Genomic DNA, 19,050 nt, shown 5'->3' with positions numbered 1-19,050 from the left:
TAGGCAAGCCCCCTCCTTAGTAGACTTCAAGAAAAACCTGAAAACCTGGCTCTTCCTATGTGCCTTTATCCCATTTCTGTTTGCTCTATCTATAGTGTTGCCCCTATGATGCACTTTCCCCCATCCTAAACTGAAGGCCTTACCCCACTTCTTGGGCTCCCCTCACTCACATATTTTGTATTCCTACCTCACCCAGGGTTTTATCATTTCATCTCGTCCATTTGGCCTGCCCATCTTGTTCAATTTTATATTGTGTTAATTTGCTTTATTTATTTTATTTTGCTACTGTAACTATTTTCTGATGTAATTTTTTGTTCCCTGCATTCTGTATTTTATTGTGCTGCACTGTATTTTTGGGCTTGGCCTCATGTTAGCCGCCCCAAGTCCCCATTGGGGAGATGGTGGCGGGGTATAAATAAAGTTTATTATTATTATTTATTTGTATCTCAGTTAACAAGGCAGATGTGTTCATAGGCATTATTTCTTGATAAGAATATTTTGGTAACATGGGAAGAAAAGGGCAGCTTTCTACACCATAAGGAAAATACTTCTAACGTTTCAAAAAACTCTTTATTCAAAACTAACAATGCATATATGTGAAATCAAACAACCAAGTCGGATTAACCTTGGTAAGTAAACAAAAACATGTGAGCCTTCTGTAGACCACTTGAACATATCTTCCAAAATGCATCCAGGGACCACTTTTTCATAGACCAACCTCCAATGTTCTTTCAATTTTTATTTCGGTGGCCAAGTCTAGCCTTATAAAATCAAGGGGAGACCTAGTATGGCAGGCTGATCTCCTTTTCCCTCTTTGTTTTGCTCTTCATGGATGTTCAACAAGGGATAGTTGCAGGTTTACACAACTACAGTAAGGTTGCTGAGAGTCTTTCCCATTTCAAATTTTATTGAATTGTTTACGCATCTCCACCTATGAACCGACTAGAACATTAAGATCGTCTGGGGAGGCCCTGCTCTCGATCCCGCCTGCGTCACAGGCGCGCTTGGCGGGGACGAGAGACAGGGCCTTCTCAGTGGTGGCCCCTCGGCTATGGAATGCCTTGCCGGCAGACATCAGACAGGCACCTTCGTTGCTGACGTTTCGGAGAATGGTTAAGACCTGGCTTTATGAACAAGCGTTTGGCTAAGCAATGCAACCAATCAAGGAAGACGGTAAATGGAACATAGGAACGGCACATGGACTATGAGAACGGATCTGATTTCAACTGAGGCGTTATATATGTTGTTTTGTTGATTTGTCCTGTCTGATTGTTAATTGTTGTGGATCGATGTGTTGATCCTGTTGTTGCATTGTGATGTTTTAATTGCACTGTAAACCGCATTGAGTCGCCTGTTAAGGGCTAAAAAATGCGGTATAAAAATGAAGCAAATAAAATAAATAAATAAATACAGCAAAAAGACACAAAACGTCTTTATTTCTCTAACCTTCCTTCATTATCTCCCCAATGCTGATGCTGCAAAAAACATCTAGACCAGTGTTTCTCAACCTGGGGGTCTGGACCCCTGAGGGGGTCGTGAGGGGTGTCAGAGGGGTCGCCAAAGACCATCAGAAAACACAATTTTTTCTGTTGGGCATTGGGGTTCTGTGTGGGAAGTCTGACCCAATTCTATCATTTGTGGGGTTCAGAATGCTCTTTGATTGTAAATGAACTATACATCCCAGCACCTACAACACCCAGGTGTCAAGGTCTATTTTCCCCAAACTCCACCAGTGTTCACATTTGGGCATATTGAGTATTTGTGCCAAGTTTGGTTCAGATCCATCATTGTTTGAGTCCATAGTGCTCTCTGGATCTAGGTGAACTACAACTCAAAACTCAAAAGGGTCCGTGTTCACCAAACCCTTCCAGTATTTTCTGTTGGTCATGGGAGTTCTGGGTGCCAAGTATGGTTCAATTCCATTACTGGTGGAATTTAGAATGCTTTTTAATTGCAGGTTAACTATAAATACCAGCAACTATAACTCCACTCCCACCCCAACCCCACCAGTATTTGGACGTATCAAGTATTTGTGCCAAATTTGGTCCGGTGAATGAAAATACATTCTGCATATCAGATATTTACATTACGATTCATAACAGTAACCAAAATTACAGTTATGAAGTAGCAACGAAAATAATTTTATGGATGGGGGTCACCACAAAATGGGGAACTGTATTAAGGGGTCACGGTATTAAGAAGGTTGAGAACCACTGATCTAGACAGAGGCTAAGGAAGTAAGACTTGGGAAGAAGATTCTTTTTTAGAGTTTTGTTGACTGAGGTATGACTATATATGTGTATATGTGGAATGGCACCAGGGTAGTCATATATATATATAATGGCCTATTCTTAGTCCTGACTAGAGTATGAGATTTCATTTCATTTTCTGTTGTCTCACTCCCTCTCCATTCTTAAATATGGATCATATGTAAGTTGGATGCCTGTAACGCAAGGACTGTCTGTATGCTGACTCACTATTCACCACAACAGACTGAGCGGGTCTGCTCTCTGTGCCTTCAAGTCATTTCAGATAAATTTCTTTTTTGCAAGATTTGTTCCTTTGAGGCAGAAATAGTGTGACTTGCAGATGTCACTCAGTGGTTGCGCTGGGATTTGAATCCTGTTCTCCAGAGATGCACTCTGATGGTCAACTTACAGGGTTGACTCTACTTGGTACTAATCAATAGGATGCCAGAGATTTATATTTATATGAGAGAGAGAGAGAGAGAGGGAGGGAGAGGAGGAACAACATAGTGATACCACAGTCTAACTTTGATAGTAATAACATATACAATTAATGTAAACTGTTATACCTACTGCCAGGCATGAAGCCCGGGGGGGGGGGGGAGGGAGGCTGAAGGGGCTTCACCCCCCCCCCCCAAATTCTCACGGTGGTCTGCGAGAAGGCATTACTGGTACATTGTTTAAACTGTTATGTTTATTTATATCATAATCTGATCACCATACTCAAGGAGCCCCGGTGGCACAGTGGGTTAAACCACTGTGCCAGCAGGACCTAAGACCGACAGATCGCAGGTTTGAATCCGGGGAGAAGCGGATGAGCTCCCTCTATCAGTTCCAGCTCCTCTTGCGGGGAGATGAGAGAAGCCTCCCAAGGATGATAAAAACATCAAATCATCCAGGCGTCTCCTGGGAAACGTCCTTGCAGTCGGCCAATTTTCTCACACGAGAAGTGACTTGCAGTTCCTCAAGTCACTCCTGACACAACAAAAAAACCCCCATATATCCCATATGCATGGGGGTATTGGGATAATGATACAAAAGGTTTGCTAGGGTAGATCCTCAGCCACCCCCCCAAATCAAACTCACCCCCCCCCCCGAATCAAATTCCTGGCTACGGGCCTGTCTACAGCAATATTATTTGAAGGCATACTGTGTAGACAGGTGCCAGTTTGTGAGTACATGGCAAGTTCCTGGAGATGGGGAAAAGAAACAAATGTAGCGTATGGCCCGAAATGTTGTTCCAGTCATTGGCGTCTCCCCGCCCACCATCCCTCGGGTATCCTTTAGCTTAAGAAGTACGGCTCTACAGCAGTTCCATAGTATAAGAGTTTAATAGTCTTGTTATGTCTTTATGGATTGAACTAATTCTAGCAATCCATATGGAATAACTTCTGTTAACAGGATTTCCCTCTTTCCTTTAAAATGCAAGACAGGCAAGGACATGTTAGAGCAAAGCTAAGAAAGGATTGCAGTTGATAAGCAGGAAGAGAAGGATACAATGATAAGTACCTCAAATTGGATTATGGTGTTTTCATTCACATTCAAATCCCTTGTTGTAATGGAATGTTCCCCAACTTCATTTGAAACAAAAACCATAGCAGAATCTTCCTCCCTATTAGAGAAACAAAACTGATAATTCACAACTGAATTATTAACATCTACTAATAAGTGACCCATTTAAAGGAAAAGCTCTGGTTGGGTATTTATATATATACACATATTTAAATACATACGGTGCTCCTTTGGAAGAATACGGACAATAAAGTCCAATGTTGCCACCAGGATAGAAAAACCAGTTGTCTTCTTTAGGACCAAAGTCAAAGGTATCAAGAAGGATAACAGGATTCTGAAGGTTGTTTCCAGCAATAATAAAATCATCTAGAATCCATATTTCTTCCTTCTTACCTAGGAAAATCAAGACATTTATTACTACTGATTTAATTCTGGAAAAAGATAATGGATAATCAGCATTTCTCAAAAACATGTTAAGAATATGAAACATATTGGCAGCTGTAGCCTGATATTAGGATGTATATTTACAGCTTTCGCTATAGAGCAGGGGTCCTCAAACTAAGGCCCGAGGGCCCGACGCGGTCCTCAAAGGTCATTTACCCAACCCTCGCTCAGGGTCAACCTAAATCTGAAACTACTGGAAATCACACAACAACAACCACCACCATATCTCATCAGCCAAAAGCAGGCCCACACTTCTCATTGAAATACTAATAATTTTATATTTGTTAAAATTGTCCTTCATTTTAATTATTGTATTGTTTTAAAGTGTTTTTGCACTACAAATAAGATATGTGCAGTGTGCATAGGAATTCATTCATGTTTTTTCAAATTATAATCCAGCCCTCCAGCAGTTTGAGGGACTGTGACCTGGCCCTCTGTTTAAAAAGTTTGAGGACCCCTGCTATGAATTCCATCATGTGAGACGGGAGAAAAAGGTAGGATAAAAAGTATTATAAATAAATAACATTTTAATAGAAACAATAAATACAGTATTGAATGATTCATCTATACCATTGTTATATGGTTGCCAGAGCCTGAACCGTGTCGCATTAGTTCGTGCTGTGTATGGCAATGGGATATTAATGAAGAGAACGTCTGTTGTTTGAGTGAAGTAGAATTCATCTATCAGGTGCCAAGTGATACCTCCATTAATAGAATACTGGAGCAGAACAGAATGTGATCTCTCTGGAATACCTAGAACAAATGGAGACAAATCATAGCAGGGAAGTAAAAGTCACTGCGAGAATGAGTCATTAGGCACAGAAGGTTAGTGAGGTTGCAGAGATGCGAAGATACAGTAAAAATGAGAAAGCAGAAAACAAACCTATTCCCAATAGGCTTATCATTAGTAATAGTCTTCTTAATCTGCCAAAAATATCACAGGGACATTTAGAAGTGTCATAACTTGAGGTAAACAGACTGATTGTGGAAATAAGTTACTTGTATGGAGTTATCTACAACAGTTTACTTTGGAGATGGTGATAAACAAAGTGTACATATCTGAATTCACATTTAAATAATGTAATAGGAGTGAAAATACCCTTATATATGTAACAAGCAGTGGTTCTGAGCTGTTTTTAAACATTACTTTGGAAAGTTGTTTTTAGAAACTTTCTAATAAGAATTTAAAAAATTCTGTGCTGTTGAGATAATAATTATTTTCCCTAAAAATGTAATGGAATAATATTGGCAATCTAGCAATTCAAGAAGCACTTCCACAAGTTACTTTCCTAACATTGCAGCAACAAATAGTAATGGATTACTTTATGTATCAGATAAAGGGAACAACTTTTTAAAAAGTAGATTTACAAACTCTGCATAGACCTTGTTCCTGAAACTTTCCTAAGCACTAATTGAGCTAATGCAATATCAGAGAAATCTTGGAATACACAACAGCCAGGTTTGGGCTATTTAAAAAAAATGTTTCTGAAATTCATTAGGTTTTATGGAGCCCTCAGTGGTGCAATGGGTTAAATCCTTGTACCGGCAGGACTGCTGACTGAGAGTTTGGTGGCTCAAATCAGGGGAACAGGGTGAGCTCCCATCTGTCAGCTCCAGCTTCCCATGCGGGGACATGAGGGAAGCCTTCCACAGGATGGTAAAACATCCGGTTATCCCCTGGGCAACGTCCTTGCAGACGGCCAATTCTTTCACATCAGAAGTGACTTGCAGTTTCTCAAGTCATTCCTGATATGAAAAAAAAGGTTTTATGACTGATAAAATTATTTCTCTTTGGGTGAAATTACCTTTAAGAAAAAGCACCTTCAAATTTCCCACCAAAATTAAGAGAATACTTCATTAGTATTAGTATGTTGGAATGTCTGCCAAGTTGGAAGAGCCACCATGAAAATGAGGCCAGGCACAAAGATATGGGTCATTTAATTGAACTAACTTGTAAACCAAGCTCTCCTACACAACTACCAAATAATTGGGGAGGAGCAACTAAATGTGAGCCAGATGTCAACCCATGACCATCTCTTCCACACACTGTCAAATCACCAAATCCTGAGTGCAGGTCCAACTCACATGGACTGCTTGTTACTATTGCAAGATCCATATAGGAAGACCCTCTTGGTGGGATCCCTACCTAGCACATATAATCTTAGAGGAGTCCCCAGCCTCACAAGCTGTACAACCTTGATGGACCTTTCCACGGACCCTCCCTATACCCAAAGTAGGAGGGTTTTGATTATGTTTTCTTGCCCTGGTGAAGGGAATTGGACTGAATGGCCTTAAGTATTTTCTGTTGGTCATGGGGGTTCTGTGTGGGAAGTTTGCCTCAATTCTGTCATTGGTGGAGTTCAGCATGCTCTTTGATTGTAGGTGAACTATAAATCCCAATAACTACAACTCCCAAATGTCAAAGTCTATTTCCCCAAAACTCCATCTGTGTTCATATTTGGACATATGGAATATTCGTGCCAAGTTTGGTCCAGATCCTTCATTGTTTGAGTCCACAGTGCTTCTGGATGTAGGTGAACTACAACTCCCAAACTCAAGGTCAATGCTCACCAACCCCTTGTAGTGTTTTCTGTTGGTCATGGGAGTCCTGTGTGCCAATGATTCAATTCCATCATTGGTCGAGTTCAGAATGCTCTTTGGTTGTAGGTTAACTATAAATCCCAGCAACTACAACTCCCAAATGACAAAATCAATTTTTTTGAGTGATGGTCACTCTTTGGGTTTGTAGGTGTCTTGTGGCCAAATTTGGCGAAAATTCATCCATTGGTTTTTGAGTTATGTTAATCCACAAACGAACATTACATTTTTATTTATATAAGATTTTTTAAGGTGAAAAGAATTGCTACTCAGCCCCTAAGGCAAACAGCATATTGCTCATATTGAACTGAGGACAACTGGGTGGGTCGCACTGTATAAAGGAGAGACTGTTCAGAGGGGCGGCCTGCCTTAAATAGGTTAAGCCATGCTCCTCTGGCAGGCCAAGGCTTGGCTCACACGCCAGCCTCATATGCTTCCACTCTGGCCTCTAACTGTGGAGGCTTCAAAAGCTCTCCCTCTGACAAGGCTTCTTGCCTTCGCTTCGTGGGACCCTTCTCCTGATGCAGGACAGCTACATCTATAGTCACTTCTTTTCTCAATGGCTGGCTCTCTAAAGCCTTTGAAGTAATTACAATGTACATGAAATGACTTGGGAAATCCCTTTTCCTTTTTGACATGTGATTTCCCAATTCACTTAGTGCATATTGCCTTGACTGTCACAGAGTGAGAAACTAAAGAAAGAGGACTTTGACACATCTGGTCTATGTTGAAAGGTGTATGCCAGGTGGCTCTCTATTCCTCGGGTGGGTGGCTGAAGCTGCCTGATGCTGTTTATTTACCACTGACGCTCACTGTCACTTCTTTGTTTATGTAGAGAGATATTTTCCTGCATGAGTCATGGACTAAAGAGGAGGAAAATACTGTATATTCCGGGGTATTACACGTCTGGGGCTATAAGATGACCCCCCAACTTTAGCACACAAAATAGAGAGTTGGGGATATACTTGCCATTTAAGATGACTCCGCATTTTCTGTCCTTTTTGCCAGGTGGTTTCTGTGCTCTACGCCTGGCGTGCGGTTGCCTCTGGGCCTCTGGGCTGCTTCCTGCGCCGCCCCCAGAAGGGCCTCCCGCACTGCTCAGGCTGCTCTCCTTCTTCCTGCCGCCATGGCGTCTCTGCCTCCCAGCCCCAGCCTTGCGAGAAGCGCTTCTTGCGATGCCTGGCCAGGAAGAAGGAGAGCGGCCTGACCAGCGCAGCAGCCAGGAAGAGAGGAAGGACAGGGAGCCTGCCCGGGAGGCTGCCATGAGCCAAGGCAGCGAAGGAGGAGGCGGAGGCGGAGGAGGGGAGCACGTGGCCAAGGCCCTCCACACCAAGAGGCTCTACCGGTAATTTTATTATTATTTTAATTTTATACCCGGTATACTAGACAACCCCCAAAATTTTATAAGGTTTTACATGCCTAAAAAGTCATCTAGTACCCCAGAATATACAGTAATCAGTTACAGAAGTGGGAAGCACCCATCAGCCTTATCTGGCATAGTCAGTGATGAGAAATGTTGGGACTTGGATTTCAACTATATCTAGACAGTTGCAGTTTTGTGGGAGCCTTCTCCTGACGCAGGACAGTTGCATCCCTATGGTGTAAAGAAGATATTTCCCCCTTTCGGGGTGCATCAATACTGTATAATCAATGCAGCTTGACACTACTCTAACTGTGATCATTGAATGCTATGGAATCACGGGAGCTGTATTTTTACAAGATTTTTAGCTTTCTCTGCCAAAGAGTGCTGGAGTCTCACTAAACTACAACTGTCATGATTCCACAGCATTGAGCAATCACAGTTAAAGTGTTGTCAAACTGCACTAATTCTAGATCAGTGTTTCTCAGTCTGGGGGTCGGGACCCCTAAGGGGGTAATGAGGAGGTGTCAGAGGGGTCACCAAAGACCATCAAAAATACAGTATTTGCTGTTAGTCATGGGGGATCTGTGTGGGAAATTTGGCCCAATTTTATCATTGGTGGGGTTCAAAATGCTCTTTGATTGTAGGTGAACTATAAATCCCAGCAACTATGATTCCCAAATGTCAAGGTCAATGTTCCGCAATCTCCACCAGTGTACACATTTGGGCATATTGAGTATCCGTGCCAAGTTTGGTCCAGATCCATCATTGGTAGAATCCACAGTGTTCTCTGGATGTAGCTGAACTACAACTCCAAAACTCAAAGTCAATGCCTACCAAACCTTCCAGTATTTCCTGTTGGTCATGGGAGTTCTGTATGCCAAATTTGGTTCAATTCCATCATTGGTGGAGTTCAGAATGCTCTTTGATTGTAGATTAACTATAAATCCCAGCAACTACAACTCCCAAATGACAAAATAAATCATACACCCTCCCCACCCAACTGCACTAGTATTCAAATTTGGGTGTATCAGGTATTTGTGCCAACTTTGGTCCAGTGAATAAAAAAGACACCTTGCATATCAGATATTTACATTACGCTTCATAACAGTAGCAAAATTACAGCTACGAAATAGCAACAAAAATAGTGTTGTGGTTGGGGGTCACCACAACATGAGGAACTGTGTTAAGGGGTTGCAGCATTAAGAAGGTTGAGAAACACTGTTCTAGATGCACCTTCAGCATCTTGTTGCAGGCTTCTAGAGCTATCGTCATTATGTGTTTAGCCATCTTGTAGAAATATCAGCTACTTGATTCCTTGGCTCCCAATCTTGGAAGAAATATTTACATAACATAACCAAGCAAAACACATGCTAGTGTCTTTCTGATCATCACTGGATTGAGTGTCTTCTTGGTTTGGCCTCAGAAGTGACGTAAGTCTGAAGTATCCACATTTATTAATATGTTATAATTGCAGTCAATAAATAATATTGCTGAAATAATAAAAAGAATTCCTTACCTTTGGCTAAAAATTTAAAAGAAAACTGGATATACATTGTATGAGTACAATCCAAATCCCTTGAAATAAGCATTCTCAGTCCTTCCTGGAAACAAAATACAGAGAGTACTTATTTTTTCTAGGACAAAATAACTGTTTTTTAAGTTCAGTCTTGTTAAATAGTTCTAAGTAGCTGTTATATAGGTTTATATTAAAATAATTTGCCAATCTAACAAAATAATATGACCAATATGTGTATGGAACTTATTGCATTTCTGCATGCATGTAAATCTACATCAGGTTACAATAAGTGAACCTACCAAGTTGAATACAGCCCACAAGTTATGCATTTTGTAATTAAGCATCAGTCATTGCCAGTGTGTTTTTATAGTGCTAGATAAATGTTAAGTATTAGATGGTTTGCTGAATTCAATGGCTAGTCCAAGACATTTTGTGACATAAGACAGAACAGCAAAGGATGATCACACATTCCAATCCAGTTGAATAGCACCAGTGGCTGAGACTGAATTTCAGAAACTGAGTAAAACTACAGTAACAATAAACTAAATAACTGGGTTGTTGTAGGTTTTTTGGGCTATATGGCCATGTTCTAGAAGTATTCTCTCCTGACGTTTTGCCTGCATCTATGGCAAGCATCCTTACAACCTCTGAGGATGCTTGCCATAGATGCAGGCAAAAGTCTGGAGATAATGTTTCTAGAACATGGCCATATAGCCCAAAAAAACCTACAACAACCCAGTGATTCCAGCCATGAAAGCCTTCGACAACTAAATAATTATATGCTACCCTTCCATAACTCCTAAAATGATCTATCACCATGATTTATGATATGTATTCTTCTAACCAAGAATGAGTTATGTGGACCACAACTTCTCTTGGGGGAGGTTTTGACCTCCTCAAGCTATTGGCCAAGTGCCACACAAAGTTGTGCCATGATGCTGGCATCAAGCCACTTAATGCCATTTTATTTGGTTGTGTGTTACTTATGTCAGAATGGGCAAAATGTGGGCATTTAGTTTCAATTAAATATCTTTGAAGGCTTTTGGTGGCACCACAAAGGGGAAATAATTCACCCATTTACCAATCATTGCTGACTAGCATGAGATATGTGATGTGTCTCAAGGTTTCTCAGGAAAGGGTGCTAACCAGTACCATTTGGAGATCCCTTGGGATCCTCTGATCCCTTCATGGTAAGGCTAGGAGAAACCACAGGATCTATGTCCAGGGTTTCAAGCTTGGATGTCGCTAGTGGGAAGATCCAGCTTAACCCATTTCCACATACTAATTTGGGGTCAAGCATTCTATTGGCTGTCATGCTGCAGATTCCTGAAGTTAATAAGTTTTATTGTTTTACTGTTACTGCTTTAATGTTTTTTGGTTTGCTTTATGAGTTTTATTATGTATTTGTTATGCTGTTGTTTTATTGAGGGCCTTGGCCTTTGTAAGCCAAATCGAGACCTTTGGGAGATGTTAGCGGAGTACAAATAAAGTTAATAATAATAATAATAATCATCATCATCATCATCATCTTGTGGCCTTATTTCACAAAATGGATGGGAAGGCAAATTTATTTAGTTCCATAAGTATGGAGACTTTGAATCAAACAATGTCCCTGCCATAAAGTATTCACAATCTATATTTTATGTCATAGCTGAGCAATTTCGTGGCTTTCAATGTATTGTTATAATTCCATTAATCATATTTTGGATAGTCAATAAGAAAGGATTAAAGCTTTATTCAAATCACAGCCGGAGCACAAGTTGCTCACTGCCATTTCTACATATAGAAGAAAATTGATACACAAAGGAACAAAAAACAAGAAAAAATTCTGAATTGTAGTTATTGGTATGATAAAAGATGTAATAAGAAAGGAGAAAGTGAAGTTAATCAATCAAGAACATAACAAATGTGAAAGGTGTGAGAAAAAAAATGAATATATCAAATGAGTGGTGTAAGAGAACACCAGTGAAAGGAGTTAGAAGATTCAAACATGTTTTACTAAGGCAATAAACTCCTTACAGGGGGGACTGTATAGCAGATCTGTTTTCACCTTTCTGATTGGCTGAAAGCACTTTTGTGGTAAAACCCCGAAGAAGCTCTCTGTGATTTGATTAATTTTACAGCATGAACTCAAATGAGTTGCCCATACCCATACCTATAAAAACTGAGGTGATAATTCTCAATACAATATATGTTAGTTTATTGGGTGGAAATGAATAGGATAAAAACAAATTATTACAAGGGAAAAATAGAGCAGCTAAATAGGTACAGGTAAGATGATAAAAAAGAAAATTTCAATAATTTGGAAATGTCCACAGAAGAACATTGATATTTTAAAGATATAGCAATTTTTATTCAAATAATGTTTAGACAATTTAAACAATGTCTAACCCCTTTAAAGATGAGAGTTGTTCCAGATTTGATAGTGTCACCATTTAGGTTTCCTCTCTCAGCTCCATACACCTCAGGCCAGAGATCAGGATGTAGGTTACCATTGAAGTCATCTTTCAGGACAGAAGGGAGCGGAGCAGCAGGAACACAATAGGGGCCTCCAAAACCTCTGTCACACCTAATAACACATTGTGAAGACTGGTTGGAAGAATATTCCACTGCCTGATTAAACTGGCTACATTCAGATATAACAACAGGACAGAATTGCTAAAAAAATCTGGCTTCTTGTTTGTGAACAGTATCTTCACGCATAGTAATATGATGCTCAAAATAAAGCACAGCACAAACCAGCCCCTGAACCATTCCTCTCTCACAACTAGCCAGACCAAACTTCCAGAAGGGTAAGACTATCCCTTGGAAAGTTCCAATTGAAACATAACTTTGTTATGACCCATTTTTTTTGTTTTGTATTTGTGAGACACAATTAACCATAAGCAAGACCTGCTAAAAAGGAAGCAAAAACTTCCTGTTATATCTGGTTTACCTCAACCCCAACAAACCTGAATCTGAAGCCTGGATTTGATACCAGTTTTCTATTCCTAGTTTGTTAGTTAAGAACAGAGATAATGGGAAACAAGTGCTTCTTCATTAGTTTCTGGTTCAATTTAGCACTCCTGCAACCATTGACAAATGGTATAAGTAATATGCATAAGGGAGACAGGTTGTGAATGATGACACATACCTCTCAGTGCTTTTGGCTAACTGCTACAGAAAATTGTTCCAACCTAAAAACAACTCAGTACTCATGAAATACTTATTCTCTTACACACAACGGCCTGCATCACAGATTCCATGGCCTGAGCACATCCAAGGGCATCCGGTAGAGAGGATGACATTATCAATAGCCCATGTATCTCCACCAGGAGCATATTCATATTGGATCCACCTGAAGCGTGTTCTGGGAGACCTGGTAAAACACACACACAAGAAATTATTATTATTATTATTATTATTATTATTATTATTAATTTTACTGACACAAAAAAACAGTATGACACAGCAAACAAGATATATATGCTGGATTTCGTATCACAAAATCACAAGTTGAACACTTCCCAAGCGTTTAGGACTGTGTAATATATTTTTGAATGATGCGTGCAGATCCAAGTAAGGTAGCCTTTTGCAGCTGACAGATTGTGATTTTGTCAATGTTTATTGTTTTCAAATGCCGGCTGAGATCTTTTGGCACAACACCCGGTGTGCCTATTATCACTGGGACTTGATCAGGATTTGATCAGGAGTCCTCTGGCACTACCTTCTGGGTACAGCCCTCCTGGAACGACTGGACCCACTGTAAGACAGCGCCTCCCAGTCCCATTCTAGTAAGACGACCCAGAAGGATACAATTGTTTCAAAAGCCACTGAGAGATCCAGGAGAACCAACAGGGACACCCCCCCCCCATCTAGCTCTCTCCGTAGGTGACCAGGGTGACCAAAGCTATCTCTGTTCCATAACCAGGCCTGAAACCAGATTGAAATGGATCTAGACAATCTGTTTCATCCAGAAATTCCTGGAATTGGGAGTCTACCACATGCTTCAGAACCTTGCACAGAAATGGAATGTTGGACACTAACTGATAGTTGTCCATTATAGATGGGTTCAGAGATGGCTTTTCGCAACTGCCTCCTTTAAGCAAGTTGTAACTTTGCCTTGTTCCAAGGAGGCACTGATCAGCACCTTCACCCACTCTGCCAGTCCCCCTCTGGTCTGTTTGATAAGCCAGGAAAGGCAAGGATCTAGAATACATGTGGTAGTCCTAACGTCTCCAAGGATCCTGTCCACGCCCTCAGGCTGCACCAACTGAAAAGTATCAATCAACACTGGACATGCTTGAGCAAATGTTACAGGGGTATTAACCCTTCCATATACTATCCAAAACTAAAAAAACAACAACTTTTTTGGCTGGAGTAACACTAAAAATGTATGCCTGTCTGACTTACATACAAATTCAACTTAAGAACAAACATACAGAACCTATGTTGTTCATAGCACGGGGACTGCCTGTATTGATCTGAGCGAAGAACTGTTCATAATGGCAAATATGAGTTTGTCACCAAAACGGTGACCACTAGGCTTGGGCGGTTTCATTCGTTAATTTCGTAATTTGTTATTAATTCGTATTTAAATTAGCTTACGATCCGATATTGAGCCATGCAGGAATAGTGCGAGGAGTAAATTAGATTCGAAACAATTTTTTCAATTTATTTCATTATTGTTTCGTTATTGTTTCGAAATTATTTCGTAATTATTTTCGCATGTCTGGTGCAAGTTTTATAGTTGTTGTTTGTTTATCACACCAACAGTCAACAACAGAGGGAGAGGGAAGCTTCAGAAGTTCCCCCTGTCCCATTTGGAGGTTTTTTTTAGCATATTACGCAATCGCGTCCGCCATTAACGAATCGATTCGTAATTATACAAAATTTCGTATATTTCGAAATTTTTCAAAGGAAAAATTCGGAATTCTTTAAAAAAACGAAACGCGATGGCCCCGTTAAAATGAAACGAGTTTAGAAACAAATTTTTCCGTTGTTACCCAAGCCTAGTGACCACATAATGAGCCTCTCTCTTGTTTCCCCTGCTTTTACCTGTAATAAATGGTTATGGAAAGTGATGTGGCATATGTGGCATATGTTTACTCATCTACATCCCTTACTGGCAATTAATACGAGGGAGTGATCACAGGGAAATTATGATATCAAGATAACACTCAGGGCAAAAAGAAGAAGAAAACAAATCAGTGTTTATCACCACCCTTTTTGACATGGGAGAGTGCCTTAGCTTTGAAGATTAATGATGTGACAGCTTGATTTGTCCGCAATTTATATCCTTAAATCTGAGGATAGAGAGAAAAATGCCTTTTATCTAGGGTGGTCCTCTTTATAAGCATGCCAATGAATTAAAAAAGCCATCTGGTTTAAAGCATCCAGCAAATCATTCATTCACAGCTTTTTGTTGTTGTTAGATCATACATTTAGTTAAATGTTTCTTTCACAATAAAATTTCAACAAATGGTTCTCACATTGTCGCAGGTGGAAGGTAGAGTATAATTCTCCTCCAGTTCTGGAATCTTTCTGAAGTATAAATTGAACTTTCAGTATAATATTGGCAGCCAATCTTGGGAGGAACACACTCCTCAGTCACCAAATGCCAGTCTCTCCCATTGTTTATGGAATACTGGAAATGAACCCCATGGGAATCACTGAGTGGCTTGCTGCAGCCCATATTCAGCTCAAACTGCATGAAGGTGGAGTCAGACACATGGAAATCCCAAGTCTCAGCATAACGGGGTTTTCCTAAAGTAGTACAGAAGGGAGGAAATCATTATTCTTTTCATTTGACTTCTGAACAAATGTTTCAAGTCATTTTCTCATTTACTCAGCTTCAGTACTTATTAAAAACTAAATCTTACCTATATTTTGACTGAATACAAGAGCTGTATCCATAGACAGACAATCAATGTCTACTTGACCGCCTTGGATCCTGTACCAACTCGCTTGTAAATCCACAGATCCATCAAATTTATCCTGAAAACCAGTCTGAGAACTGTCATTCATTCCTATAAGGACATCATCTAAAGCCCATTGTGCTGAATGCTTCCCTATAAACAAAAAAGGTATATTTTTATTAGACTTTATACTTTACATCAAGAACCCACTTTACTGATCTATGGAACTTAACAAGTCTAGGTAGGTAGCACACAAAAAAGTGTTACCCTAGTTTGTCAGCTTGGTTAGGCTGAGTTTAGATTACTATGGATGCAAAACATTGGTGTACAGTTTTCGTCTTAAAGAAAAAAAAATTAATATAAAATATCACTGTTCAGAGAAGTTATTGTTTTGAATAATAGTTTTTTTTTTACTCCAGCCTGCCATGTTTGATAGTAAGATTCTAGGATTTGTAGTCCAAAGGCACGTCTCCTTTTGTAAGAAAGTGTTTGGACTGAACTTGACTCCTTCCAACTTTAAATTACCATTTAATTCACCGGCATGTCTTAAATGCAGCAGCATTTGTTTTAACTATGGATCAGCGAGTTATTATTTCTTTAGGATCAGAAAACAAATAAATCTCAAATACTGCATTGATTCAACAAAGCATACCTGGAGTTTCTCCATAAACTTTTAAGTGTATGTTTTACTCTACCGTAACCAACAATGCACATATGGAGATCTGGCCCCATTCACAATACACAAATATAACACTATTATTCCATTTTAACCACCATGGTTCCATTCTATAGGTTGCTGAAGTTCATCATTTGGAAAAGCATTTTGGCAGAGAATTCTAAATCCCAAATTCTGCTCCTCCCAGAAGTCCACAGGATGGAACCATAGCTGTTAAGGTTCTTGTAGGTTTTTTCGGGCTATAGGGCCATGTTCTAGAGGCATTTCTCCTGATGTTTCGCCTGCATCTATGGCAAGTATCCTCACTACCCCTGAGGATGCTTGCCATAGATGCAGGCGAAACGTCAGGAGAATTGCCTCTAGAACATGGCCCTATAGCCCGAAAAAACTCACAAGAACCTATTGATTCCAGCCATGAAAGCCTTCGCATAGCTGTTAAATTGGAATAACGGTGCTATAATTGTACATTCAATGGACCCCAGGTCTATAGCTTAAAACAAAACATATTATACTAAAAACACCGACTGTTGACTGTTTGATTGTTTTTATACCGTTTTATACTGTGTTATTGCTTTATTGTTATTTAATTTGTATATTTATGTTTTTGGTTGTGAACACCATGGAGTGCCGGTTTTTAGCCACCCTGAGTCCCTCTGCGGAGGTCAAGATAGAATGGGATATAAATGTCCAAAATAAATAATTAAATAAAATATTAAATCAATCAATAAAGAATTCAATTTGTGGGACATAAAGAAATGATATCGATGACCTCAGTTTGAACAAGCAGAGAATATATCTTGTCTATGGTGGTGGAATAAGCATTTACCATTAGAATGTCCTGATTCATTACTCACCAAAGGATAACGTAAAGGTTAAATTGTAATGTTCATGCTACAAACCATGTTGAGGTTGCCACCATCGGAAAGCAGTGGCTGGTGTTTTGGCCTCACGAGGCAGTTCGATTGACACTATCTGTGGTTCTAAGAAAGACATGAAGTCCAGTTCACGTAGCAGATGCCAACTTATTCCGTTGTCATTTGAATATTGAACAACAAGCCCTGCAAATGAAAAAGGAAAAAAAAACCACTCCTATAGAAATAGTCCAGGTTATCCTCTGGAAAAGATACGAAAGAAAGGAAAGCTTAGAGAAGACAATTATGCTGGGGAAAATGGAAGGAAAAAGGAAGAGGGGCCGGCCAAGGGCAAGATGGATGGATGGGATCCTTGAAGTGACTCGATTGACCTTTAAGGAGCTGGGGGTGGTGACAACCAACAGGGAGCTCTGGTGTGGACTGGTCCATGAAGTCACAAAGAGTCGGAAACGACTGAACGAATGAACAACAACAAATCCTCTAGAAGCATATGTCTGGTTCTATGTTATTAGTTATTAGCTCAAACTAAACCTAATGCCTCTCAAATTAATCTTCATGAGTTTATTTGATTTTTTCCTCTGGCTATTCAGAAGAAATGCAACGTTTTCATATTTTGGATTTTTGAAAGCCAGATAAATAATCAAACCCGGCATTTTATGTATATAGATATTGAATTTGTAGAAGTGGTTTATTTCTGCATTTGTTTTAAAGTAAAAGGTAATTTGAACCTTAGCAAGTCTGTTATTTTGAATTAATATAAAATGAGTCATAGTGTCAGTGCATGGTCATATACACAAAGTACATATGATAAATAAAGAGGCTCTATTATGATGTATTGAGATTGAATAACTAGTTACAGTTCAAGTGCCATATTAACAGAAAAATAGCGGGTTTTTAATACTCTAGTTTTACTTTCGGAAGATACAGATATATTTGATATATTTCTCTCTATACACTGGAGTTCCTTACCATAAAAAATTAATGTCACATTAGTTGAGTTATAACATGTATAATCAGTGGACCTCAAATTACAAACTTATATAATGTTAGCAGGATGCTACAGTAGATATTCATTAGCACTGCTTTGTTGCTTGTAATGGAGCTAATAGTTCATCCAGATGCTACACGAGGATAAGCATTTTGTGAATTTCCAGTTTTCTAGCCATATTGCGAAATAAATCGATTTTCTGCTCGCTTGCAACAGCTGACAAGGAAATGTCAAGAACTAGCATGGAAATTTATGACATGCTGGTCTTGATTCATTCATTTCTGGCTAGCTGTTTCATTCAGAAATAGCTCCATAATCTAACTGGCAAAGGAAAATTTGCTGCAGGAATATCAGTTCTTTGGGGGTAAACAACAAATAAGCAAGGTCTACATAGCTTTACATTTGGCAGTGCTGTGTGCTCCTGTTTTTCAAAGATTAGTTATATTTCTCCCCTACTTACACAAAGTGTCAAGAAAATGAAAAACAATGAGGGCATAAGAATTTTAAAATAAACTAACTGGTTCTTTAAAAATATCTTCCTCAACTTCAGTCTTTGTGAGGGGAATCAAAAGTAATGGACTGGTGCATTTGAGAAATATATGCATATCTCTGTCTAGTCCTTTCATATCTATATAAATAAAAATGAAATGTTCGTTTGTGGGATTAACATAACTCAATAACCACTGGATGAATTGACACCAAATTTGGACACAAGACACCTACTAACCCAAGGAGTGACCATCACTAAAAAAAATGGAGTTTGTCATTTGGGAGTTGTAGTTTCTGGGATTTATAGTTCACCTACAATCAAAGAGCATTCTGAACTCCACCAATGATGGAATTGAACCAAACATGGCACAAAGAACTCCCATGTCCAACAGAAAATACTAGAAGGGTTTGGTGGGCATTGACGTTGACTTTGGGAGTTGTAGTTCACC

General features: G+C 39.5%; 1 protein-coding gene across 4 annotated transcripts in view; it reads right to left on the bottom strand.

The window, feature by feature from the left end:
• The window catches only part of RELN (reelin), a 375,263-nt gene that overhangs the window by 78,639 nt on the left and 277,574 nt on the right, over positions 1-19,050 (bottom strand). For all 4 annotated transcript variants that reach the window (XM_067468825.1, XM_060778339.2, XM_060778338.2 and 1 more), the window contains exons 32-40: positions 17,152-17,310; positions 15,541-15,729; positions 15,151-15,424; positions 12,897-13,037; positions 12,071-12,248; positions 9,680-9,764; positions 4,773-4,955; positions 3,980-4,151; positions 3,756-3,858 (exon numbers count right to left, since the gene is read on the bottom strand). In XM_067468825.1, the coding sequence (XP_067324926.1) occupies positions 3,756-3,858; positions 3,980-4,151; positions 4,773-4,955; positions 9,680-9,764; positions 12,071-12,248; positions 12,897-13,037; positions 15,151-15,424; positions 15,541-15,729; positions 17,152-17,310 (1,484 nt within the window). The remainder of the gene's footprint in view (positions 1-3,755; positions 3,859-3,979; positions 4,152-4,772; positions 4,956-9,679; positions 9,765-12,070; positions 12,249-12,896; positions 13,038-15,150; positions 15,425-15,540; positions 15,730-17,151; positions 17,311-19,050) is intronic.

Source organism: Anolis sagrei, chromosome 5 (assembly GCF_037176765.1).
Source record: "Anolis sagrei isolate rAnoSag1 chromosome 5, rAnoSag1.mat, whole genome shotgun sequence".
Classification (NCBI taxonomy): Eukaryota; Metazoa; Chordata; class Lepidosauria; order Squamata; family Dactyloidae; genus Anolis; species Anolis sagrei.
The sequence above is the reverse complement of the archived record's forward strand: the minus strand, read 5'-3'. Positions and strand labels throughout refer to the sequence as shown.